The sequence below is a fragment of the Amblyraja radiata genome, chromosome 7, assembly GCF_010909765.2.
Source record: "Amblyraja radiata isolate CabotCenter1 chromosome 7, sAmbRad1.1.pri, whole genome shotgun sequence".
NCBI lineage: Eukaryota > Metazoa > Chordata > Chondrichthyes > Rajiformes > Rajidae > Amblyraja > Amblyraja radiata.
The window spans coordinates 3,891,574-3,919,258 of NC_045962.1; the positions used below are offsets into that span (position 1 = coordinate 3,891,574).

Consider the following 27,685-nt stretch of genomic DNA (forward strand, 5'->3'; position numbering starts at 1 on the left):
ACCTTTGAAAATGTAAAGCCATTTTCAGAGGGTCCAAGATAAAATTGTACTGAGATCAAATATAAGTAACAGATTTGAAATTCCATTAGAACATGGAATTGGATCATTAAACTGATGAGTATCTCTATTAATTTCGGGTTTCACAGTTGAGCACTATTTCAATTCCTATGATAAATGTATGAACATATCGCAGAGCAAAATTAATTCGCCTGTTTCATTTTATAGTCATAAACTAGTTCAATAATTCAAATAATGAAATACCAGTTGATCAAAGGTTCGATCCAAGCTACCAGGAGACTGGGGCCTGTGATCTCAGTTTAGTTATTGGGCAGAGCATTACATTGAAGGAAGACATTTTGCCCTGGGAAATAGTGGAACTGGGTTATTGTTGATCAAATGCTCATTGAATTGTGTTTTCAGCAAACTGATTACAAAATAACTTTGTCAATTGAAAGAAAAACATATTTTCAGAGCAATCACTTTAACAGTCGTGTGTTGTCCCAATGTGTTTTTTCAGCTGATCCAGCACATTTTGAAATGCAGTTACTATTATAATTTAGAATAGGCACGGACAATTTGTATAAAACTGTGTTGAAAAGACTAGGCTTGTATTCACTGGAGTTTAGAAGGATGAGGGGGTATCTTATAGAAACATACAATTATAAAAGGACTGACAAGCTAGATGCAGGAAAAATGTTCCCAATTTTGGGCGAGTCCAGAACCAGGGGCCACAGTCTTAGAATAAAGGGGAGGCCATTTAAGACTGAGGTGAGAAAAAACGTTTTCACCCAGAGAGTTGTAAATTTGTGGAATTCCCTGCCACAGAGGGCAGTGGAGGCCAAATCACTGGATGGATTTAAGAGAGAGTTAGATAGAGCTCTAGGGGCTAGTGGAATCAAGGGATATGGGGAGAAGGCAGGCAGGGGTTATTGATTGGGGACGATCAGCCATGATCACAATGAATGGCAGTGCTGGTTGAAGGGCCGAATGGCCTCCTGCTGCTCCTATTTTCTATGTTTCTATGTGACAATAACCATAGTTTTTTTTTACGCTAACGCTAAATGATCAGTCCATCGAGATAAATGACCACTCTAATAGTTATATTTAAAAAAATGTTATCACTACAATTTACCATTTTGTAAGCAGAACAAGGCTGGACACCTCTTTGACATCCAACGTTATTTATCCACCGAAGAGACCCAATTATATTATACAGTCACAGTGAATGACAATAACAACTTTCCCTTTGAAATATATCGATAGAGTATTGAGAATAACATTGACTCATCAATAATATACATGTTCACTATTTCAGAATTACTTATGTGAGACTAATACTTATAGATAGTATTTTGTACAATACTGCAAATTAATCACAATCTGCATTGATATAGCATCTTTATCATGTCAATATATGTCCCCACCAGTGTATAATAGGAAATATTAGGCAACGCCTTAGATAAAGAGACAGATTTTGAGGACAGATTTAATTTAAAAAATTCAGTGGGACATGAAGATTTAGGGAGAAAATTTACAGGAATTAGGGTCTTAGCAACTGGAGACCCAGTTGTGAATTGAGGGTTGATTAAATTCAAGATTGCTGATGTTACCAGAATTAAAGGAGGGTAGATAACTCAGAGAGGTATAGGCTGGAGAATATCGCAAAGATAGGGAGGCACAAAACCTCCATGGAGGAACTAAAAACATGACTGATTATAAAACTGTGGCACCATGTACCTCTGATACACTGTGGAACACTACACACAAAGGTGATGGGTGAATTGGCAGCACTTTGGCAACAAAGTCTTTGAATGGTCTCGAGTATATCAATCTTTGAATGAAGATGGGCAGCTGGCAATGCATTGGAATATATCACCCGAGAGGAGATAACAATATGTAGGATGGTTGCAATGACATTTTCTCATTAGCACGGAGCAGACATGGGTGGGATTGAGAAAGTTACAGAGCAGGAAATGGGTTCAAACCTTATCCCAGGCTAAACAGTGTAGGAAGGAACTGCAGATGCTGGTTTAAACACAAAATGCTGGAGTAACTCAGCGGGTCAGGCAGCATCTCTGGAGAGAAGGAATGGGTGACGTTTCAGGTCAAGACCCTTCTTCGGCCTGAAACATCACCCGTCTGTGGAATTCTCTGCCTCAGAGGGCGGTGGAGGCGGGTTCTCTGGATACTTTCAAGAGAGAGCTAGATAGGGCTCTTAAAGGTAGTGGAGTCAGGGGATATGGGGAGAAGGCAGGGACAGGGTACTGATTGGGGATGATCAGCCATGATCACATTGAATGACAGTGCTGGCTCGAAGGGCCGAATGGCCTACTCCTACCTATTGTCTATTGTCTATTCCTTCTCTCCAGAGATGCTGTCTGTCCCGCCGAGTTACTCCACCATTTTGTGCCTATCCCAGGCTAAACAGTTATGGGGTATTGCTCAAAATAGTGATGGAGTAGGTTGCGAAGGAGCGGTGATGGGATTGCCAATACAATGGGTTGTTCTTGCCAATTACTGTTTTGATCAAAAACTTTAAATGACTGATAACAGCAAGTTGCACAACTCTGTTTCTGGGTCCTCAGTACAACCAGGGACCACCCTAGGAAATGGCAGAAGACAACATGCACAAAGATTACCTGTAATAGGAGCACAAGCGACTTCTGTCTGGAACGAGATGCCAGAATCTAGAGTTTTTGATTCTACAACACACAATAATCAAAAGCAATTTTAATTTAATCAATATTTGATTATCATTCAAATATATATTTTAAAAGATATGAAAGAATAACAAGTTGCAGCAATATATGGTATCCAATGGAATTGCCGCATTCTTGAGATAATCAAAAATGATATGAATGATCAATTACACTGAATAATGTTTTAAACAAAAGTCTGAAATATTGCACGACAATTTTACCAAATATGGATTTGGCTCAATAACATGAACTGTCATAATAAAAAGGCCTAAATATTCGTGCAGGATTTTCAAATGCACATGGAAACATAGAAACATAGAAAATAGGCGCAGGAGGAGGCCATTCGGCCCTTCGAGCCAGCACCGCCATTCATTGTGATCATGACTGATTGTCCCCGATCAATAACCCGTGCCTGCCTTCTCCCCATATCCTTTGACTCCACTAGCCCCTAGAGCTCTATCTAACTCTCTCTTAAATCAACACAGCGCAAGTTAGATGCAGGAAAAATGTTCCCAATGTTGGGCGAGTTCAGAACCAGGGGCCACAGTCTTAGAATAAAGGGGTGGCCACAAAAAAAAAGTTTTCACCCAGAGAGTTGTGAATTTGTGGAATTCCCTGCCACAGAGGGCAGTGGAGGCCAAATCACTGGATGGATTTAAGTGAGAATTAGATAGAGCTCTAGGGGCTAGTGGAATCAAGGGATATGGGGAGAAAGCAGGCACGGGTTATTGATTGGGGACGATCAGCCATGATCACAATGAATGGCGGTGCTGGCTCGAAGGGCCGAATGGCCTCCTCCTGCACCTATTTTCTATGTTTCTATGTAAATTTCTAGCAGTCTCTTCAGTCTAACAACGCTGACAATATAAAATGATTTAGAAATATTGTCAGAGAATCTAATATATATTTTAATATAACATTCCTTTAACAAACATGGCTAGATTATTAAGACAATGGTACTTTAATTTCACATGATGTATTTCTTCAACCCCAAGGGCACTGAATCTTTGGGCATCTCTTCCATGAGTGGGGTCAGGGTGGCTCAATCACTGAACAAATCTGACCCGACTCTCCGTGGTACTGTTCCAACAAGGCAAGTTCCTCAATGCAAGTTTGAGGAACTCCACCTCATGCAGCATTCCAGACTCTATATTAAACTCTCCAACTTTAGGTAATTCACTTTCTTTCTGTTTGTATCAGACAATGGCCACTTCTGCCTGTCACCATTTTGACTCAGTTCTTTTTATTTGGATAGTCTAAACTGCTGAGCATGTCCCATCATCTTGCTGTTTTCAACACATTATCAAAGAGGAATAATTATGCTGTTGTTAACCGATTTGGTCTCACCCTATCAGTGATATTTCTTTTATTCTTTACATCCTTCCCTCTTCTTCTCCCCGACTGCTTTCTCTTTCCCAGCTCCGCCAAATGTTTTCTCATATGAAACATCGACCATTTCTCTTTCAGTTAAGTTTAGTTTAGTTTAGAGATACAGCGCAGAAACAGGCCCTTCGGCCCACCGAGTCCGCGCCGACCAGCGATCCATGCACATTAACACTATCCAACACCCACTAGGGACAATTTGCATTTACAATAATTGGCAAGCCAATTAACCTACAAACCTGTACGTCTTTGGAGTGCGGGAGGAAACTGAAGATCTGGGAGAAAACCCACGGGGAGAACGTACAAACTCCATACAGAGAGCACCCGTAGTCGGGATCTAACCCGGGTCTCCGGGCTGCAAGCGCTGTAAGGCAGCGACTCTACCGCTGCGCCTCCGTGAATGCTCCTACATCCTTCCCTCTCCCTCTCCCCTGCTGTTTTCTCATTCCCAGCACTACCAAAATATCTTCTCATCTGAAATATCAACTGTTTCTCTTCCCAAGCATGTTGCTTGACCAGCATTTGGTTTTGCTACTTATTCACCCAAAGCTGAACACCTGCTGACCAGCATGAAGTATAATAAATTTAAAAACATTAATTAAACCGCTTATACCTCAAGAGTGATTTCATGCTTAATTGGTTGTAGCTCGGAATGTTGGAGACATGAAGATTAGTTTTATTAATTAAGTAAAATAATCTTGCATTAACTCCAATTAAGGACTACATTGTGATACAGCTCAAGTCTTAATTAAACATATTACATGACCCTGGCTCTTGAGATTTAAACTGTACGTACAAGTTAAGGAAAGGGGGAGTCGAGCTGTTGGTTGGGGTCAGAATGGTCAGCTCCAGCCATGAGAGTTCAAACAATGTGCAGGAAAGAACTGCAGATGCGGGTTTAAATCGAAGGCAGACACAAAATGCTGGAGTACCTCAGCGGGACAGGCAGCATCTCTGGAGAGAAGGAATGGGTGACGTTTCGGGTCGAGACTGTAAATCTAACGGGTCAGCTTCTTTCCAGCGCTAAAACTGCTTTACAATTTAAAAAATATTATTGTTTTCATCACTTACAAGAGTGTGATGACACGAATGGTGCACTGGGTTTGTTCCATTTAGGCAAATGTTCAGGCGACTGTCAAGTTGCAGGCAATCGCCTGAAAACCCAGCAACTGGAACGGCGACTGTCAGAGAGAGAGAGAGACACACGCACGCGCGCACACACACACACACACACACACACACACACACACACACACACACAGACAGACACACACACACACACACACACACACACACACACACACACACACACACACACACACACACACACACACACACACACACACACACACACACACACACACACACCTTCCTTCACCAGCAGGCGGGGGACAGGGCAAGCGGGGGGAGCACTGTCTAAAGAATTCACACGGTGCAAAGCCAATGTGATACAGACACACACCACGATGAACAGGAAGGTTGGCGCTGTAATTAAGACGGTGAAAGCACAGTGTACAGTAAGTCCTTTAAAAGGGGGGGAAAAGGAGGGAGAAGGAGTGGAGACAACTTTTAAGAAGCCAGAGATACACGGCTGTGAAGCTCAGCGGACATTAACATTACTGGTCGATTATCCTTGGTTCTGAAAACGACTGCGTTTTTTTTTCCCAATGAACCAATGAAATTCACCGGTCAGCACCGGCTACAACCTACGAGAACCATCGACCTCCTAAACACCCACTATGACCTCCTGGTGACCCACCTACGGCACGAGAATTCTCGCTATTCTCCATGGCGGCTTCATTCCGGTCACCGCTAATTTTTCGACATGTTGAAAACTTCACGTCGACCATAATGAGGCTTCTCAGAATGTGGGAACTCCTGACGACCATGAAGGCGACTACCCGGCAACCACCCGTGAACATGTGGCGACCGCAGATTCTCCTGCAGTCGCCTAGAAAGTCGTCTAAGTGGGACAGGCCCATTACAAAGCATTGTCAACCTGACTCATTGTCTCTTTTTCTCTTCCCACAGATGTGGCCTGACTGCTGTGTGCCAGAATCTTAGAATAGTTAGAATTCCAGAATCTGCAGTTTGTTCTTTATTTTCCTTGACACTCTGACAATATTAGCTGGCATGTGTCTGCAGTAGTATGGGTATCCTTATAGGGGTTCAGGGTCCGGTGGCATTTAAGATCCATCATTTGGAGCATCTCCTCCCACATAAATTACCTCAATTGTTGCAACAGAAATCATCCAGAATAAAGTCATCAATGCAAGGATTTCCTATCGACTATTGAATTTTAATAAAAAAGCTTTAAGGGCCTGTCCCACTTGGGCGTCGTTTGCGCGAGAATTTTGAGCATCACAAAATCCTGGAGCGCCGCGCGCTACCACGCTTACGCCACCACGCCTCACCACGCGCCATGCACGTGTCGTGCGTCGTGACGCGTAAATGATGTCGCGTAAATGATGCACAAATGACGCCCAACTGGGACAGGCCCTTTAAAAGGCAAAGCCTCCAAATTCCCAGTCACCGTTTGGCCAACTGGGATGATCATGGCACACTGGTTCCAGGGAAATTTGTTTCTGGCTGTAGTTCCTTTTCTGTATGAACCATCAAGCCAAGGCAGCACGGTGGCACAGCGGTAGAGTTGCTGCCTCACAGCAAGAGACCCGGGTTCGATCCTGACAACGGGTGCTGTCTGTACGGAGTTTGTATATTCTCCCCGTGACCTGCGTGGGTTTTCTCCGAGATCTCCATTTTCCTCCCACACTACAAAGACGTACAGGCTTGTAGGTTAATTGGTTTGGTGTAAATGTAAATTGTCCCTAGTGAGTGTAGGATAGTGTTAATGTGCGGGGATCACTGGTCGGTGCGGACTGTTTATGTGCTGTCTCTAGTTCTCTACACTAAACTGAACTAAACGTGCAGAATGCAATTCAATACCCCACAGAGATACCTATAATCATATGACTCTAACAAACTCACATAACAGTACAATTCTGGGGTAGGGTGATGCCTGTTTCTTGCCTCAATAAAACACAGGACAACATGATTGAGCTACTTTCCCCAGTTAGATTAAATTCATAATGATTATGTTGATCACCTCTTGCACTAACTACATCATGTGATAAGTGATTTAATATATTGAAGTCAATTGTCATACGTAGCGGCAACGGAACAATGAAATGCTTACTTGCTGCCACTTGACAGGCCCTTTAACGCTAGGACACCACAAATAAAGAATCAATCATTCGATAAACTAATAATCAGTAAAACAAGGTAACCCAACCATAATAGTGCAAAACTGAAGTATGTAGACAACCAATGTCCATAGCAAATCATAGTTCAACAATTCTATTTAATGTTGCTTTGATCCAAACATGGAGTGGGAGAGAAATCATCCCAGACAATAAGTGATCCAGATTCAATAACGCTAAAGAATGAGGGGTAAGCCATTTAGAACGGAGATGAGGAAATACTTTTTCACACAGAGAGTTGTAAGTCTGTGGAATTCTCTGCCACAGAGGGCGGCGGAGGCCGGTTCTCTGGATGCTTTCAAGAGAGAACTAGATATTCTTAAAGATAGCGGAGTCAGGGGATATGGGGAGAAGGCAGGAACGGGGTACTGATTGTGGATGTTCAGCCATGATCACATTGAATGGCAGTGCTGCCCGAAGGGCCGAATGGCCTCCTCCTGCACCTATTGTCTATTGTCTATTGTCTATTGTCTGTTGACTATTTTATTTCTGCTGCAAACACAGAAAAGCATGTTGTACAAATATAGCATTCAATCTGTCAAGGCTAAAGATTTGTTTGCAGGGATAGGTAGATCAGTAAATGTCGAAACATTTCTAATGCCTGACTATACTCAGAGGTCTTGCATTCTCTGCGTATTCGTCCAACTGTTTTAACCACACAACCTATTTGTTTTATAAACAGTTTGTCATTCTCAAGGATCACTTCAAATGCATACCTTTAAAATGAATGTACAGCAATCACCAGAGTATTAATCATAATAGAACATTATCTCATCCAAATCAGAAGCTGCAGATTTCTGCAGTTAGTTTATAGGACTACTCAAAATACAAATAGTTATTATGCTGATCAGATATTTGATTACAGATGTCACCTGTTTTATATGATCGACAAAAATAGATCTTATGAATACCAACCCTCAGATCTAGATTGCAGAATTCTACTAACTGTAATCTATATCTTGCAAAAATAGTTTTACACCCTGTCATTAAAAGTCTTTAAACATAACCAAATGTTTTTTAAAACAAGCCGTAAAACTCTGAACTGAAAGTCTATTCCTCTTCTCCTGAGGAGAGATGGTGAGATAGATTTATTCATTTTCAGTTGTAATAAGTTGTCATTATCGATGTATTAACTCCAGCTATGTCCCATAGATACAGCCCAGAATGATTTCAATGTGAGGACTGAGACTAACATCTGCTAAGCCGGAGATAGACACAAAATGCTGGAGTAACTTAGCGGGACAGGCAACATCTCTGGAGAGAAGGAATGGGTGATGTTTTGGTCTATCTTTGGTGTAAACCAGCATCTGTAGTTCCTTCCAACATGTTTCCTCTGGGAAGCCAGTGTGTTTTTGGTGGTGAATGGTTCTTCAAATTGAAGTTATGTAAATTCAGGATCATGTAAAAGGTGACCTAGTGTAGAGAACTGCCATTTTTGGGGGGGCAGTAAACAGAAGGTTTGGATCACAAACATGTGTTTGGCACTGCCAGTCTTTGCTGACTGACTGACTTTGGTGAGGGTTCAGTAGAGGATCATAAACACGAAAGATCCTGCTATCCACACCATTAATTCACGATAGCCTATTGAACGATGAAAGCAGAGCCTACCAGAGACCCTGAAGAAAGATCCAGATTTTACTTGTCCTCCTTTTCCCGGGTTTGGGAGAGCACGAACTAGAGGGCGTAGATTTAAGGTGAGAGGGGAGAGGTTTAATTGGAACCTAGGTGTAACATTTTCACACAGCGGGTGATGGGTATAATAAATGAGCTGTCAGAGTAAGTTGTTGAGCCAGGTACAGTAACACCCTTTGGACATTTGGACAGGTACATGAAAACACACTGTTTAGAGGTATATAGACTGAATGTGGGCAAATGGGACAAGCCTAGATGGGGCATAATGGTCAGCTATGGACAGGTTGGACTGAAGGGGTGTAAGACACTATGCTGTGTGACACTATGCTGTATTACATTATGACTCTTAACAAGCCTGAAATCGTCCACCATAATCCCTTCAATATCTTTGAAATGCATACTTGATGCTTTATAAAATTCTTAGAAAACCATTTAAAATCTTAAAGATAGCGGAGTCAGGGGATATGGGGAGAAGGCAGGAACGGGGTACTGATTGGGGATGATCAGCCATGATCACATTGAATGGCGGTGCTGGCTTGAAGGCCGAATGGCCTCTTCCTGCACCTATTGTCTATTTCTAAAGCAGCAGAATTTATTAACACCATCTACCATTTTGATGAGCCGTATCTTTTTAAAACATTATCCTCTGAGTATCTCAGCTGTATGTATGTATTTATGTATGTATTGTTAGATCTATGTACCATTGCATGTGGCACGTTAGTACCTACACTGATGTAAAGCACTTTGGTCAATGAGAGTTGTTTTTAAATGTGCTATAGAAGTAAAATTGACGACTTCACAGGTTTAGAAGCAGACACTAATTTCATTAAAAAACAGGAGCCTTTTCTCAATATTTAAAGGCATTCACTGGTGATGTTACAAGACCCCCCTGGGCAGATGCAATTTGATCCTCAACTTCCTCGACTTCCTGACCAACAGACCCCCATCAGTGAGGATAGGGGACAAATCATCCTCCACGATAATCCTCAACACTGGTGCTCTGCAAGGATGCGTTCTCAGCCCCTTTCTTTCCCTCTCTCTCCATCCCTCCCTCTTCCCAGTTCTCCAAATAGTCTTACAGTCTCTGACTACATTTTACACCTGTTTGCTTTGTTGTTAGCTTCTTCCAACTAACAGTGATCTATTCTACATTTTCCTTGATCCCCATTCCCTTTGTCCTATGTTCACACCTTGCACTTCCTTATCTATCCCCCTCTCAGGATATCTGAAGAAGGGTCTTGACCCAAAACGTCGCTAAATCCTTCTCTCCATAGATGCTGCCTGACCCGCTGAGTTTCTCCAGCGTTTTGTGTCTACCTTGGATGGCTACTCTATTGCCACATGTACCGTGAAGGTGTGGTGTTTTTTGTTTGTTTTTGCACACACTGTGCACAAAAGAGTCGCCACAAGAGGCCGACAAAGTTGGAAAGTACCCTTACATATTTGTGGTCCTTTCATCACCGCCCTCTTCGCCCCACCACCACTGGTCCCTCTTGTTCTCGGCGACCCCCTCACGCCGGGTTCCCCATGTGGGTGCCTTCAGCCACCGTGAAGCCCTTGGGATAAGCTAATATACTGGCCGATTCACCTCTACCCCATAGTGGACATTGGCTCTGGTGTGCCACAAGCAGAAAGCAACACTCTGCACTCTGTATCTTCCCCTTATTTCTTCCTATTGTACTTGAGGTGGACTTGATTGTATTTATGTCTAGCATTATCTAATCTGTTTGGATAGCTTGCAAAACAGTGCGTTTCACTATATCTCAATGCAAGCGACAACAGAAACTTAACCACACACACACACACACACACACAATTATTTTTCTTTTGATTCAACAGAGGTCATTATTTTCCTGTAAGCACAACAATCAGTTTAATAGATTTTGTGTCTCGGGATTCAATCATACTTTACGATAAAGTAGCTTTTTGATCGTATTTCTTTATTGGATAGTGATAAAAATGGAACATTATTATTTTTTTGTTGCCTGGCTTGTTACTAGAATTTGTCAAGGAGATAACAGAGAAAGAGACTGGATGTGGAATGTATCAACAGTGAGGTCTCTGTGATGAACCAGACTGTAATTGGACATTAATCATTTCCTGTGAAAAGGAGATGATAATGCTTCTAAAATAACTGGAGCTACAATGTGTCCTCCTCTGGCAGCTCGTTCCATACACCCACCACCCTTTGTGTGAAAATGTTACCCCTCAGTTTCCTATTAAATCTTTAACCCTTCACCTTAAACCTATGTCCGCTTGTCCTCGATACACACACTCTGGGCAAGAGACTCTGTGCATCTACCCGATCTATTCCTCTCATAATTTTGTTATACACCTCTATAGTCCTGGCCTACTCAACCTCTCCCTACAGCTCAGACCCTCTAGTCCTGGAAACATCCTCGTAAATCTTCTCTGTACCCTTACAAACCCTTACAATGATCCTTATAAATATCCGATAGATACAGTACCCTCCATAATGTTTGGGACAAAGACCCATCATTTATTTATTTGCCTCTGTACTCCACAATTTGAGAATTGGAATAGAAAAAATCACATGTGGTTAAAGTGCACATTGTCAGGTTTTATTTATGGGTATTTTTTATACATTTTGGTTTCACCATGTAGAAATTACAGCTGTGTTTATACATAGTCCCCCCCATTTCAGGGCATCATAATGTTTAGGACACATGGCTTCACAAGTGTTTGTAAATGCTCAGGTGTGTTTAAATGCCTCCTTAATGCAGGTATAAGAGAGCTCTCAGCATCTAGTCTTTCCTCCAGTCTTTCCATCACCTTTGGAAACTTTTATTGCTGTTTATCAACATGAGGACCAAAGTTGTGCCAATGAAAGTCAAATAAACCATTATGAGACTGAGAAACAGAAATAAAACTGTTAGAGACATCAGCCAAACCTTAGGCTTACCAAAATCAATGGTTTGGAACATCATTAAGAATAAAGAGAGCACTGGTGAGCTTACTAATCGCAAAGGGACTGGCAGGCCAAGGAAAACCTACAGAGCGGATGACAGAAGAATTCTCTCTATAATAAAGAAACATCCACAAACACCTGTCCGACAGATCAAAAACACTCTTCAGGAGTCAGGTGTGGATTTGTCAAAGACCACTGTCCGCAGAAGACTTCATGAACAGAAATACAGAGGCTACACTGCAAGACTAGTTAGCCACAAAAATAGGACGGCCAGGTTCCAGTTTGCAAAGAGATACTTAAAAGAGCAACCACTGTTCTGGAAAAAGGTCTTGTGGCCAGATGAGACAATTATTAACTTATATCAGAATGATGGCAAGAACAAAGTATGGAGGAGAGAAGGAACTGCCCAAGATCCAAAGCATACCACCTCATCTGTGAAACACGGTGGTGGGGGTGTTATGGCCTGGGCATGTATTTAAATGAATGATACAATTAACCACTTGTATCTTTATGCATTATCCAAAGAGGCCATTTTGGCCAACAGTGTCTCTGCCAGCTCACAAACTAGTCCTATTCATCATTTAATTCCAATGTAATCTATATTCCCTTCAACTGCTTCAGATTCCCCAACACTGGGAGGAATTTACAGTAGCATGTTAACCTATTAATTCACTTGCCCTGAATATGGGAAGAGTCCAGAGACCGAGAAGAAACTCAGGCAAAACATGGATGCCCAAACACCACACACACCACACTGGAAATCAGGCTCGAACAAGGTACCTGGAGATGCGGGAAAGCAGCTCTACAAGCTCTATCACCATGTTGCCCTAAAAACACAGTCCTGAAAACTGTGTAGGAAGAAGGAACTGCAGATGCTGGTTTAAACCAAAGATAGATGCAAAATGCTGGAGTTACTCAGCGGGACAGGCAGCATCTCTGGAGAGTAGGAATGGGTGACGTTTCAGCTCGAGACCCTTCTTCAGTCTGAAGCGACCCGAAACGTCACCCGTTCCTTCTCTCCAGGGATGCTGCCTGTCCCGCTGAGTTACACCAGCATTTTGTGTCTATCCTCATCCTGAAAACTGCACAGGTCCACCAATGTTGGTGGCATGGTCATGAAATGATGTGTTGGTTGCTATCAGGCATTAGTTCTAGTCTATTGCTTGCAAGAATTATTTTCAACAACCCAGACGGTGAACAGCACAGTTCTTAGCTGACACTTTGAACATATTTACATAATGGTAAATAAAGATCAGAGCGCACACACACACACACACACAAGAACGAAGATGAACGTGAAATGTCAAACATTTGAACAAAAGTAGACAATAATCAGGTGCGGAACCAGAGGGGGTCAGGAGTTTGAGGGGATATCACTGGATGGGGTGGGAAGACATAATGCATTGTTCTATAATATACTCACATGGAAACAACAGGCTAAACTTTACCAGAATGATCCCAGGAATGAGTGGATTCACATATGATGAGCGTTTGACGGCACTGGGCCTGTACTTGCTGGAGTTTACAAGGATGAGGGGGAAACACACCAAATAAGAAAGGCCTGGATATAGTGGATGATGCAAGGATGTTTCCACTAGTGAGAGAGGTCAAAGCCTCAGAATGAAAGGACGTTCCTTTAAGAAGGAGATGAGGAGGAATTTTGTTAGTCAGAGGTTGGTGAATCTCTGGAATTCTTTGCCACAGAAGGCTGTAGAGGCTGCCATTTGATGTTTTTTAACGCAGAAATTGATAGTTTCCTGATTAGTACGGGTGTCAGAGGTTATGGGGAGAAGGCAGGAGAATGGGGCTAGGAGGAAGGGATAGATCAGCCATGATAGAATGGCGAAATAGACTTGATGGGCCAAATGTCTTAACTGGTGCTTATATCACTTATGAACTTATAAACTGACTCTTTTCTTCACCATAATGATTTCATTCCATTATACAGTTAAATATTTATGAAAATGTTACAATGCAAGATATAAAGTTAGCTCATTTATGGTTCAGTGATGCCCGAACAGTAATTACAGCAGAGCTATGAAATAACATGAAGAGCATGCAAATATCTGATGACTTGCATCTGATTGTAGCAGATGAAGCTGCAGAGGAGCCTCCACCGGGAACTGCAGACAGCAGTTTCTGGATTTCAGTGCTGACTGTGCAAAGTGTGTAATGCAGAAGGAGCTCTCAGTTTCATAATGGAAGGATGTCTCGAGAGCTACCCAGTGGCCATTCGATCAGGATGATTTACAAGTCAGTGTGCAGAGCATTTTATAACTGCGTTCACCAGCCAAGGAGGATGTCCAATGCCTACAGGTGTGCACATTAACAGCAAGAAAGACTTCCTTTCATTCAGTTGCAGTTTCCATTTTCCCTTTATTTATTGCTCATTCCTTTACTGACCACTTCTATCAACTTTAATTTAACTTTTTCTTTAACCAATCTCACCGAATTATTCTCCATTACCTCATTTAGAAACACAGAAGATAGGTGCAGGAGTAGGCCATTTGGCCCTTCGAGCCAGCACCGCCATTCAATATGATCATGGCTGATCATCCCAAATCAGTATCCCGTTCCTGCTTTCTCCCCATATCCCTTGATTCCGTTAGCCCTAAGAGCTATTTCTAACTCTCCCTTGTTTAAGTCTTTTCAGGACCTGGTTCTTCCGCTCGTTTATAACATCTATTTTGGGAAAATAACAAAAAAGTAGACACAAAATGCTGGAGTAACTCAGCGGAACAAGCAGCATGTCTGGAGAGAAGGAATAGGTGACGTTTCGGGTCGAGACCCTTTTTCACACAGAAGACGAGTTTCGACCCGAAATGTCACAGCATTTTTACCTTTGATTTGAGCCAACATCTGCAGTTTTTTCCTACACATTGGATATATAACATCCGCTTATAATTTAGTTTCACTTGTCTGTAAAATTAACATGGCAAGGCAGGTTTGCAGCCCATTAATAAGTCAAAATAGAACCATTGGCATGGTTAGATCAAAGAAATACTAATTTCACGCTTTACACAAGCTTGCACGAAGTCAGTGAAAGGGTTGTTCTAAATTTAACAATCAAAGGCGTGAGCAATGTCAATGCTATTTCGCTAAAATTAATTATTGGCTTTGCTGCTTGACTTGTTTTCTAGACAATGAAACTGTCCAAGATGCAATCAGTCAGGTTGAAATACAAGTAAATGTAACTACTTCCGAGAATGCATTCTGAAGTGAATTTGTATTTGTTCCAAAGATTGAAATATGTGGATATATTTCATAGCCACAGCATACCATGTTAACTATGCAAGGTAGACAAAAATGCTGGAGAAACTCAGCGGGTGAGGCAGCATCTATGGAGCGAAGGAAATAGGCAATGTTTCAGGTCGAGACCCTTCTTCAGACGTCTGAAACTTCAGACTTCCGAAACGTCGCCTATTTCCTTTGCTCCATAAATGCTGCCTCATCCGCTGAGTTTCTTCAGCATTTTTGTCTACCTTTGATTTTCCAGCATGTGCAGTTCCTTCTTGCAGATCACTGTGAGTTTGGTGATCTATTTATTAAATGAAAGATTTAAAGCTTATTCTTCAGCTTTAATGTCATGATGTTCTTGATCTGCTTCTCCTGGCCTTAGTTCTCCTGTTCCAAGTATTTTGTAAGCATTGTTTCCAATACCCCTTTAACCAAAAGCCAAATCCCCATTATTTAAAAAAAACAATCTATTACTGTATTTGCTCCGATCTTACCCAGTAGATTGAATTGTGAATTGCTTGCGTTTTGCCTCTGGGATGCTGGTGAATTTTGGCATGTCTTCCTTTTAAACGACATGAACAAATGCTGACACAGTTCTTCGGGGATTTCCACCTCCAGATATGTCTTCATGAATAATCTGAAGCCTTCGTAATCTATAGGCTGGTGACAAGAGAAGAAATGGGATTTAGGCAAACATACAAATTCTGGATTATATAAAATATTAATTATTAAATTGAGTTGCAAATTAAATAGATTAAAAAAAAATAATGGCTACATTTCCTGTCATAATGTTTAAAGGAGCATATTATTTTTAGAAAAAACACAAGATTGTAATGGAAGGTAAGCCAGGCTGTAAATATGCATATTCATCTCTGATGACATATTTCCATATGTTCTCACTGCAGGTAAATATTGGATCATAATAATAAAATGAATCCTGATATGTTATCATAAAAATATACATTTATTGCCATTTGCAATTCACAGACGGACACAAGGAAAATACAAGACCACTCATTGACTAGTAAATTTACTACGGTTTATATTGAAAGATTCCATTAAGATCCGTTCTTGATAATCATTTCAGCAAAGTAGAATTGCAATGCTGTAAACTGCCTACTGCCAACTCATTAAACAGAGTAGTCGATGAACCATATGCCACTGCAGTAAACCATTATAATGCTCAATGTGCGATGAGCATGAACATGTTCAAACAATGCTAAATAATGCATGCAGCTTTCAGAAGCTGACATAGCTACTCTGAACCACAAATCTCACAATTGTTATTTATAGAAAAGATGAATTAATTTAAAATGGAACATATACAGTAATTGGAAAACAAATTATATAGGAAAGAAAAGGACAACAAAACTATCCTTCATTTCAAAATTACATAGTAAAATATGAAAACAAATTTAATGCTTAATATTGCAAATACTGACCAGTATTCCACTGTATTGTACAATCTGATAGAGTTTTAGCTGATGAAGATAAAACCTGACTAAGAAGAAATAAAGACAAGCTAAATCCAATAAAGGCAATAACATTGAAATTGATCAGTAGATACTAGGTTGGAATGATGTATCTTATTATGGATCGTACTAATGGTGACTATTAAAAAACACACAATCAACTAAAGTCTATGACCATGGACTGACACTCACTTTTGTCATCTACATTGTAGGCATAATTTGTTGAAACTATTTTCGCTGTTTGGTATTTTACTTTTACTTAGGAGTTGGGTATATTTCGTCAACTTGAGTTAAGCTTATTTTAGCCATGCAATACAGATTGTTGAAGTCATGGCAGTAAACATGGTTTATGTGGACTTTAATAAGGTTCCGTACAGTGGGCGGCGCGGTGGCGCAGCGGTAGAGTTGCTGCCTCACAGTGCTTACAGCGCCAGAGACCCGGGTTCGATCCCGACCACGGGTGCTGTCTGTACGGAGTTTGTATGTTTCCTCCCCATGACCTGCGTGTGTTTTCTCCGAGATCTTCGGTTCTCTCCCACACTCCAAAGACGTACAGGTTTGTAGGTTAATATGCTTGGTATAAATGTAAATTTTACTTCGGAGTCACGTGAGTGACTACTTGAAGACCCCGCCAGCACGCGTGTGCGACAAAGCGTCTCACGCAGTGCAACAGCAACGGGCGGGGGTGGAGCGCTCCCGCTGTGCTTGCTGTGCTTTATGTTACAGCACGTTGGACAAGGGGAAGAAAAAACGGACACCTGGACTGCAGGCTGCGGGGAACCAGGTAGGTCCCGGCAGCCGACAACCATGGATGACCAGCGGCTCCAGGGCCGCAGGCTGCGGGGAACCAGGTAGGTCCCGGCAGCCAACAACCATGGATGACCAGCGGCTCCAGGGCCGCAGGCTGCGGGGAACCAGGTAGGTCCCGGCAGCCAACAAACACGAACGCCCAGCGGCACCTGGACCGCAGGCTGCGGGGAACTGGGACAGTTCCGACAGCCGACAGCCATGAGTGACCAGCGGCTCCAGGACCGCAGGCTGTGAGGAACTAGGAAGGTTCAGACAGCCGACAGCCAACAGCCGGGGGCGACCATCGTAGGCTGAGCCCAGCACCGCGAGCTGTATACCCTAAAACAAGCGCAGCGGGCTGGAGGCAAGCAGAACAGGAGGTCTGGCCGATGGACTCGGGGAGTCCGGCCAAGAGGATGCACTGCCCAAGGGCAGTGGAAGTGACCGTTGGAGTGGTTACCATGGTCCACTTGCCGACTCCAACTCTGCCAAGCTGAATCCAGCGCCATGAGCCGTATAGCTCAAATCAGCGCAGCAGGCTGGAGGCAAAGCCCAGCAGGATTCAGCCCGGCCGATCATACTCATCTGAGTCCGGCCGAGAGGACGCGCTGCCCTAGTGCAGCAGAGGTCCGCCCGTGACTTGTTCCGGGAGATGGAGCAAGCTCACTATGGGAGTCTTCGCACTCCCACAACAGCACCTTATCGAGGGCTGTAAAACAATGCATCTCCCTCGACAGAGGAGAGCATTGTGGACCAGGTCTGAAGAAAATGGCAGTGTGCAGAATCCTAAGGAGCTACTGGGAGTGATCACCAAAATTACAGATCAACGAAAAGTACCATCGCAGACCAAGCTGGCGGCCAGCATCGACTACCTGTACTTCCATCCTCTGCAGGAACAGGTAACAAAATTACGGAGAAGTATATGCCTCCTGTGAACTTTACTTCGTTAAAAATGCCTGCAGCAAACAATGTGATCTGGGGGTACAGTGGGACTGGCACAAAAACCCAGGAGGTCAAACTACAGGAGATTTTAAAACTTCTGACAGCGGGCATATCATTGTTTGCTCGCCCAGACGATGGTACAGAGATGACAGCAGGATTGACATTGCTCCGCAATATCCACTATGAAATCAATTGCTTGCGAGAGCACAGTAAACCTGCACTAAACCCCAAATTTGCAAGGTTGTGCGAAACAGCTGCAACACAACCAGGGGGGAAATTTGTTTAAACAAGTAAAAAAACTCGACGAAGAGTTTAAAGCCGTTGGGCTCATAACAGCGTCATCAGCAACGACAGCACCCCTATGCATCCACCAGCACGTATCAACACCAGGACGCTGGTGAAAGCATGAGGGCCATGCAGCACCACGAAGGTCCTTTTTAGGCCAAGGCCCAGAGCGACCCTCATGGAAAATGTGCCAACCCCGCACTCCGACGCCTCTTCCGCAGAAGAGGCAGAAATTGAATAAAGGTTACCACCGACAAACAGGGAGGTAGGTGGATCTGTTCCTTCCAGAACACAAAGGTGTACGACCTGTACCTCAGTGAGGCTCAAACGAAATTCTGTTTCCACAGCCATACAAACAAAGACAATTTCCGAGACATACACACAATTTAATTCCCACAAACATCCATCACAGTGGACCCACTGTGATGGAAGGCAAAGTCTTTTCTCTCCCCTGTTCTCCATGTCTCTCCCGATGTCCAAGCTCCAGGCGGGCGATGATGTCCCACGGCCATTTTAGGCCATGCCGGGCGATTTACGGCCCCGCTCCCGGTCTAAATGTCACAAAGTTGGAGCCCCCGGCGGGCGCTGGAATGTCCCACGGCCATGAAGCCGTGCTGGGCGATGTACGACCCCGCTCCAGGTCGTTCCAACCCCGCGACACGGGCTGGAGAAGTCGCGTTGCGGGAGCTGCGGGAAGCGGTCTCTCTCCCCGGACCCGCGAGCTCCCGATGTCCCAGTCCACCGGACCTGCGGCTGTGGTGCTGGAGCCTCCGAGCCCCAGGAGTCGAGTCGCAGCAGCGAGTCACCACCGCTCCCCACGCTCCGAGGCCGGCCAGCCCCACGATGGTGAGTAGTCCGCCGCTCCGCAGCTCTGCAGTCTCCCGAGCCCCCGGGTCGTTCAGGTTGGAGGCCGCTCCACGGTGCTAGGCCCCAACGACAACGGAGACCCGACAGGGAAAAGGTCGGGTCTCCTGGACAGGGAAGAGATTTTAAACGGTTTCCCCCGCCCCCTCCCCCCCCCCGCCCCCCACATATACACATTTAAAACTAGTATTAAAAAAAACACCAACACTACATTTAACTAGACAAAAAATAAAAAAAGACAGACAGGCTGTAGGGGCCGCTGCAACGGGAGAGTCGCGCCGCCAACAACAATAGCGTTGCCTAATGAGCTAACTTCAGCCCCAAGACTGTTCACCAAGATATTAAAACTGACCTTGGCAATATTAGAAACAAAAACATATTGTCATGGCATATCTTGATGATATATCAATTATGGGGAAAAACCCTGGATCTAGCTAAATCAGCAGTTTTAGCTACCAAACATTGGGTGAAACTCTGGGATCATCTCCATCCAGATAAATCTAAGTTGACGGCATCCACAACTGGACTTTCTGGGATTTACAATTAACGTTATCCATATGTCTGTAACATTGCCAAAGAGTAAAGCAGACTTGGTGGAAGTATGCTGAGAGTACTGGTCTCAGCTCTAAGGGTCCAGTTTCTACATAAACTGAGACTGGGATAAATGATGGCATCTCCAGAAAAGATAATTTAGCATATTAGAGCTTGTTAAACAAGGTAGACCAGGAACATCAGGACAACATTTGGAATTCCAGGTATACCCATCTGACACCCGACTATGTGTAATGACACACCTTCTACTATACCTTAAGACTACTAAAACTTAAGAGGCAACTAAATTTAAAGTAGCACTTTCTTCCCAATAACCCTTTCTGGCTTAATCCCTCCCTTCACCACCTCCAGTTTAAATTCCAGTTGGAATATTTTGGAGGACCAAGTAACCAAGAACTAAGAACCAAGGAAGTAAATTGGCACTATGGTCAGCCATAAACAGCCTAATGGCAGGGTATCAGCACAAACCATCGCTAGAAGCATGGACTGTTCCACGGCTTGAAATCACAGATCTTTAAAATCTTCACGTAGTCACTCACGTGACTCCGAAGTAAAATAGTAAGATTAAACGAGAACTTACCAGTTTGAAGTTTGATCTTTATTTTATGAGGAGTTACGATGAGGGATTACGTGCCCTCCGCTCCCGCCCTGTATCATAAAGGTCAACTGGTATACTAGTTGTTATCTTACTATGTTTATTTCAATTACTATTACTGTGATTCCACACCGCTGCTTTGAAGAATGTCGCGCACGCGTGCTGGCGGGGTCCTCACGTAATCCCTCATCGTAACTCCTCATAAAATAAAGATCAAACTTCAAACTGGTAAGTTCTCGTTTAATCTTACTATTGTCCCTAGTCTGTGTAGGATAGTGTTAATATGCGGGAATCGCTGGCCGATGTGGACTCAGTGGGCCGAAGGGCCTGTTTCCGCGCTGTATCTCTCAACTAAATTGAACTAAAATTGGAAATAATATTTTTTGGTGGGTGGAGGGTGCGTGGAGGGGTGGATGTAATGTGCCATTAAAGCTGATTACATCAGCATGGTTGGAGGCCAGTCCTATTACCAAGGAGGCTGACATTGTATGGGAGTTGCCAGCAAGAGGGAATTATTTTTTTACATAAAGGACCCAGAGGGTCATGGAACATGCAATCCAAGACCTGATGGCAAACAGGAATCAAAACTGGCTTGGAAAACGATGGTGGGGCATCTTTTCTGATGGGAAGTCTGTAACCAGAGGTCTACCTCAGGGAAATCAGTGCTGGGACTCTTGTTTGTCACGTATAAATGACTTGGATGAGAATATATTTAAGAGGGAAATGTAGATGCTGGAAAATCGAAGGTAGATAGAAACGCTGGAGAAACTCAGCGGGTGAGGTAGCATGTATGGAGCGAAGGAAATAGGAAACCCCATTTCCTTCGCTCCATAGGTGCTGCCTCACCTGGATGAGTATATAGGTGGGCTGACGAGCAAGTTTGCTGAGAACACAAAACGTGGTAGTGTTGTAGATAGTGAAGGTGGCTGTGAAAGATGCTGAGACCAGTTGGAAGGTTTGTCAGAGCGGTGGAAGATGGAAGGCAAGTGTGAGATTATGCACTTGGAACATGACAAATATAAGTGGCTGGGAGAGGAGTATTGATATACAGCGAGATCTTGGGGTGTAAATCCATAGCTCTCTGAAAATGACCACAGGTTGATAGGATAGTGACAAAAACATGATGACACAAAGCTGGGTGGCAGTGTGAAACTGTGAAGAGGATGCTATGTGAATGCAGTGGACTTGGACAGGTTGGGTGTGTGGGCAGATGCATGGCAAATCCAGTTTAATGTGGATAAATGTGAGGTTATCCACTTTGGGGGCAAAAACAGGAAGTCAGATTATTATCTAAATTGAGTCAGGTTGGGAAAAGGGGAAGTACAATGGGATCTGGGGGTCCTTGTTCATCAGCCACTGAAAGTAAGCATGCAGGTACAGCAGGTAGTGAAGAAAGCTAATGGCATGTTGGCCTTCATTGCAAGAGGATTTGAGTTTAGGAGCAAGGAGGTCCTCCTGCAGTTGTACAGGGCCCTGGTGAGACCTCACCTGGAGTATTGTGCGCAGTTTTGGTCTCCTAATTTGAGGAAGGACATTCTTGCGATTGAGGGAGTGCAGCGTAGGTTCACCAGGTTAATTCCCAGGATGGCGAGACTGTCTTATGATGAAAGTATGTGTCGACTGGGCTTGTATACACTGGAATTTAGAAGGATGAAAGTCGATCTTATTGAAACATATAAGATTATTAAGATTTGGACACGGTAGAGGCAGGAGACAGGCTTGAAGGGCCGAATGGCCTACTCCTGCACCTATCGTCTATTCACCAAGCTTGTCTTCATAGGCTGAGAGTTGGGATTAAATGGTGCTACTCATCAAACCATTGAACAGGCCACACTTGATGTATTGTGTACAGTCCTGGTCACCACAATGTAGGACGAGTGTGGTAGTATTAAAAATAGTGTAAAGGAGTTTCACCAGGATGCTGCCTTGAATGGAGGGCACAACGCACAAGGAGATTGATTAGGTTAGGTCTCTTCTCACTGGATCATAGAAACCAAGATGTGGCCTTATACAGGTCTATAAAATTATGAGTGGCGTAGATACGTAACACTTATTTTGGCCATGTAATCAGAAAATTGTTGATGTCTTGGCAGTAAACAAGGCTTATGTGGACTTTAATAAGGTTTTTGGCAATGTCCCGTACAGTGGGTGGCACGGTGGCGCAGCGGTAGAGTTGCTGCCTTACAACATTTATAGCGCCAGAGACCCAGGTTCGATCCCGACTACGGGTGCTGTTTGTACGGAGTTTGTACGTTTTCTCCCTGTGGCCTGTGTGGGTCGGGGGGTGGGGGTGGGGAGGGGTGGATTCCGCAATTGGGATTACCATAGATAGGCATCATGACCAGCATTGACAAGTTGGGTGGAAGGACCTGTTTCTGCGTTCTACAAATCTGCATGGCGCCTCTTTGAATGTGGACACATAAAGCCTTGCCACAGGGAATTCTCCCAGAGGTTTCCCCCTTTCTCCCCGACGAATTATCGGAGGCATGTATGGTCTTTTTAAAAGGCTAGCGATGGGCCTTTTATTACCAAACGTTATCAAATGTTTAATAAACGTTACTTCAAATTAAAATGTATGACTAAGTATGCCACATTCGTTCTTATTGCATTGCAAGGCTATGGAGAAAGAGCTGGATGATCACAAGAGCATAAGTGATAGGAGCAGAATTAGGCCATTCAGCCCATCAAGCCTACTCCGCCATTCAATCATGGCTGATCTATCTCTCCCTCCTAACCCCATTCTCCTGCCTTCTCCCCATAACTTACGACAGCCATACTAATCAAGAATCTATCTATCTCTGCCTTAAATATATCCACTGACTTGGCCTCCACAGCCTTCTGTAGCAAAGAATTCCACAGATTCACCTCCCTCTGACTAAATACATTAATCCTCATCTTCTTCCTAAAGGAATGTCCTTTAATTCTGAGGCTGTGACCTGAGGGGTTTGGTGAGAGGATTGGGAGAACTGGGGATTTACACTGGCAGAGACAAGATAGGACGAAAGGCCTCTTCCTGTGCCACAAGAATCAAGTATCAGAAGATTTATTCAGATTAGCTACTTGCAAAAGTGAAAAACAATTGTGAAGTGGAGGAGAAAATAATGTCATTGTGACTATAATGAACCCTTCAATGTAATGAATAGCATTGATGACACAAATGCAGCAGCTTCCCATCTATCACGTAAATCACTGCTCCTGATTATAGGTTATGGTATTACATAATATACAAGGAGTATTTACTCCAATCCCTTTTAAACAAAGCTGCAGGCAAATATCTGCGCGTAGATGTAACATGGCTGTTATACAAGATATCCCCTTGAGAAGCTCAGATGTATTCAGTTCAGAATCAGGTATATTTTACATAAAAATACTGAACACTCAGACAATTAATTAAAAGAAAACCTCATGTCTGTTCATATGTACATTAACAAGGGGATTTGAGTATAGGATCAAGGAGGTCTTACTGCAGTTGTACAGGGTACTGGTGAGACCGCACCTGGTGTTTTGTGAGCAGTTTTGGTCTCCTAATTTGAGGAAGGACAGGTTCACCAGGTTAATTCCCGTGATGGTGGGACTGACATATGATGAAAGAATGGAGCGACTGGGCTTGTATTCATTGGACTTTAGAAGGATGAGAGGGTAATCTTAGAGAAACATATACAAGATGCAGGAAACATGTCCCCGATGTTGGGGGAGTCCAGAACCATGGGTCATAGTTTAAGGTAGGCCATTTAGGACTGAGATGAGGGGAAACTTTGTCACCCAGAGAGATATAAATCTATGGAATTCTCTGCCACAGAAGGCAGTGGAGGGCAATTCACTGGATATTTTCAAGAGAGAGTTAGATTAAGTTCTTAGGGCTAATAGAATCAAGGGATATGGGGAGAAGGCAGGAACGGGGTACTGATTTTGGATGATAAGCCATGATCATATTGAATGGCGGTGCTGGCTCGATGGGCTGAATGGCCTACTCCTGCACCTATTGTCTATGAGTACTTTGCATCCACATTCACAAAGGGAGAGGACGGCAAGAACAGTGTGGGGAAGACTAATGAGCTTGCTCAGTTTGATATCAAGGTGCTGCTGGGGCTCTTGAAGAGCATCAAGGTGGAAGAGTCTCTCGGGCCTGATGGGATCAATCACAGGTCAACGAGAGAGGCAAGAGAGGAGAATGCAGGGCCCGTGACAAAGAGGCGTAGAGAATCTATTGGAGAGGAATCTTCGGGATAGGATGTACTTGCATTTGGAAGAGCATGATGTATATAGGGACAGTCAGCATGGCTTTGTCCACAGTAGGTCATGACTTACGAACGAATGAGTTTGTTAAGGAGGTGGTGCTGATGATCGATTAGGATAAGGTAGTGAATGGTGTCTAGAAGGAGTTTAGTAACCCTTTTGATAATGTCCCTCAATGGTCAGCTGCTCCAGAAGTATAAGATGCAGTGATTAGGTAATTTTACTTCGGAGTCACGTGAGTGACTACGTGAAGAACCCGCTCAGTGCGCAGGCGCGGCATTACGCCAGCAGTGCAACAGCGGCTTGCAACGGGAATTAGGCTGTCCCGTTACAGCATGAACCGGACCGTCAGGTGAGTACCCTGAGGTCGGGTTTTCTTTTACAGGTGAGCCTTTTTCTGCTTGTGTTTTTTACAGGCAGAGAAAAAGGCTCTGGAACAAAACTGTCCCCCGTTTTCCCGTTGGGGAGGGGGGCAGCAACAGGCGGTAGGAGCGACCCGGTGTTCCGTAATTCCCCGACACCGTGCCGAGGCCAGCCCGCTAGTACCTGAAGCAGCGGGCTGGACGCATAGCCACTCGAGAGGCATCCGGCAGGTGTTCCCGATGTCGGACGGGACGTCTCTCCACCCGCACGGGGGGAGAGAGAGCCGCCTGAGCCGCTGGAGCGGCTCACGGAGCAAGTGCCTGCGAGACGAGCTGCTTGAGGGGCGCTCTCGCATCTACAAGGCAAAAGCTCCAGAAGAACCTGTCCCCCGCTCGACTCCAGCGGAGGAGCGTTCCATTGCAAGGGGGGCAGCAACAGGCGGTAGGAACAATTACCGGTCGCCCCGCTATCCCCATCACCGCACCGAGCCCAGTCCCGCTAGTGCCTGAACTGCGGGCTGGATGTCTAGCCATCCGAACAGGCATCCGGCCGGTGGCGTCCGATTCGTCGGACGGGGACATGTCTCCACCTAAATGGAGGAGAGACAGCCGCCTGAGCTGCATCCAACAGCAATTGGAGCAGCTCCAGCGAGATGCGCAGAAAGAGCGCTCTCGCGGAAGGAGGTCAGGCACCCCTCCACAGTGCCTCATGCACTGCCCTTTGCTCCCTCATTACTGGAGGCTAGCATTGGTGACCAGGGCTGGGCTGGTCTGGAACAGGGGCAGGCGGACGAATTTGGGAGTATGCCAGGGGTGCAGGAACATGAAGAGCTGTTGGGTGTGATGGACCGCTTGTAGCAACCCCACGGGCTGGAGCACCGCTGGAACCAAGAATGGCGGCCAGCATCAACCATTACTGGAAAAGGTGCTCGCTGAGGTGCTGAAACAACACAGCACCAGAAAACGGTGAGGCCCTCAAAGTAAAAAGTGTCAACAGCCAAATCTGGGGGCATGTGGGTCACACATCCAGACCCAAGAACTCAAGCTACAGCGGATCCTAAGGCTCCTGACGTCAGCCATCACAGCCTTTGCTCGTTCCGTGGAGACCACGGAGATGGATACCTGCCAGCAGGATGTGCTGGCATTAATGTGTACCACACAATTTGAGATCAACAATCTCCGGAGGGAAACATAAGACCTGCCCTCAATCCCAAATTTGCTGGCTTGTGTAAAGCCCCAGCTGCGGAGACGGACGCGCTGCCATTTGGGAAAGATTTCAATAAAAACTGAAGGAGATGCAGGAAGCATCAAAAACCTTCGGCCTAATGAGGGCAGGCCCCGGGACGAGCAAACCAAGACCTCCGATACCCAAGTGGCAGCACCCCACGGCATCCACCAGTCGACGTCCGCAATATGGGACTGGTGAACGCTTGGGGTCCGCACATTATCCCCAAAGATCTTTCAGATCAGGGCCCGCAGCGGACCCTCTGGAAAATGCGCCTCCCCCCAACATCGCCAGCACGTCAGAACAAAATCTTCAGGAAAATGAAGAAACAGAATCGCCAATAACCATGGAGGTAGGTGGGTCTGGTCCCTACCAGCATATAGAGAATAAGGGTGCTTTATTAACAGGGGGGAGATTACACTTGTTTAAAGAAGCATGGGGTATGGTCACGAGTGACAAGTATATACTCAACAACATTACAGGATATAAAATACAATTCATGTCAGAAAAAACGCCGCCAGTTCAACAATGGCCCCAAAGGGTATTTCTCCCTCCGTCAAAGAGAAACGTGACGCATCATCATTGACTTAACATCACTAAACAAATTTGTTAAGTATATACATTTCAAAATGGAGACATATGTTACTGCCAAACAACTGAATTCCAAAGGACACTTCATGGCAAGCATTTATCTTAAAGATGCTTACTATCTAGTACCCATATACAAGGATCATCGCAGATACCTAAAATTTATCTGGATGGTACAAAGCATTGCCCTATGGGCGAACTTCAGCCCAAGATTATTCACCAAAATATTGAACCCAGCCATGGCAATACTAAGAAAACAAAAACATATTGTCATGGCATATCTGGAGGATATTCTCATAGTAGGGAAAACGATGGAATTGGCTTTGGCAGCAGTATCAGCTACAAAACAGCTCCTCGAAACTCTGGGGTTCGTCCTACATCCAGATAAATCTAAGTTGAAGCCATCCACTATCATGGACTACCTGGGCTTCACAATTAACTCAGTCCATATGACTGTTACCTTGCCAAAGGCAAAAATGGTTGAATTAGCACAATCATGCAACAAATTAATGGTCAACGAGCGACCAACTATTCGACAAGTAGCAAGAGTAATTGGGGAAATGGTAGCAGCATTTCCGGCTACACAATTTGCACTATCAAAAAATTTTACAGAGAGCAAAGGTACGGGCAATAAA

At 44.2% G+C, this 27,685-nt stretch overlaps 1 protein-coding gene across 1 annotated transcript in view; it reads right to left on the reverse strand.

Moving 5' to 3' along the window:
• The window catches only part of dgkg (diacylglycerol kinase gamma), a 580,221-nt gene that overhangs the window by 382,222 nt on the left and 170,314 nt on the right, over positions 1-27,685 (reverse strand). Inside the window, exons 4-5 of the mRNA XM_033023568.1 lie at positions 15,635-15,800; positions 2,640-2,702 (exon numbers count right to left, since the gene is read on the reverse strand). Coding sequence (XP_032879459.1) covers positions 2,640-2,702; positions 15,635-15,800 — 229 coding nt within the window. The remainder of the gene's footprint in view (positions 1-2,639; positions 2,703-15,634; positions 15,801-27,685) is intronic.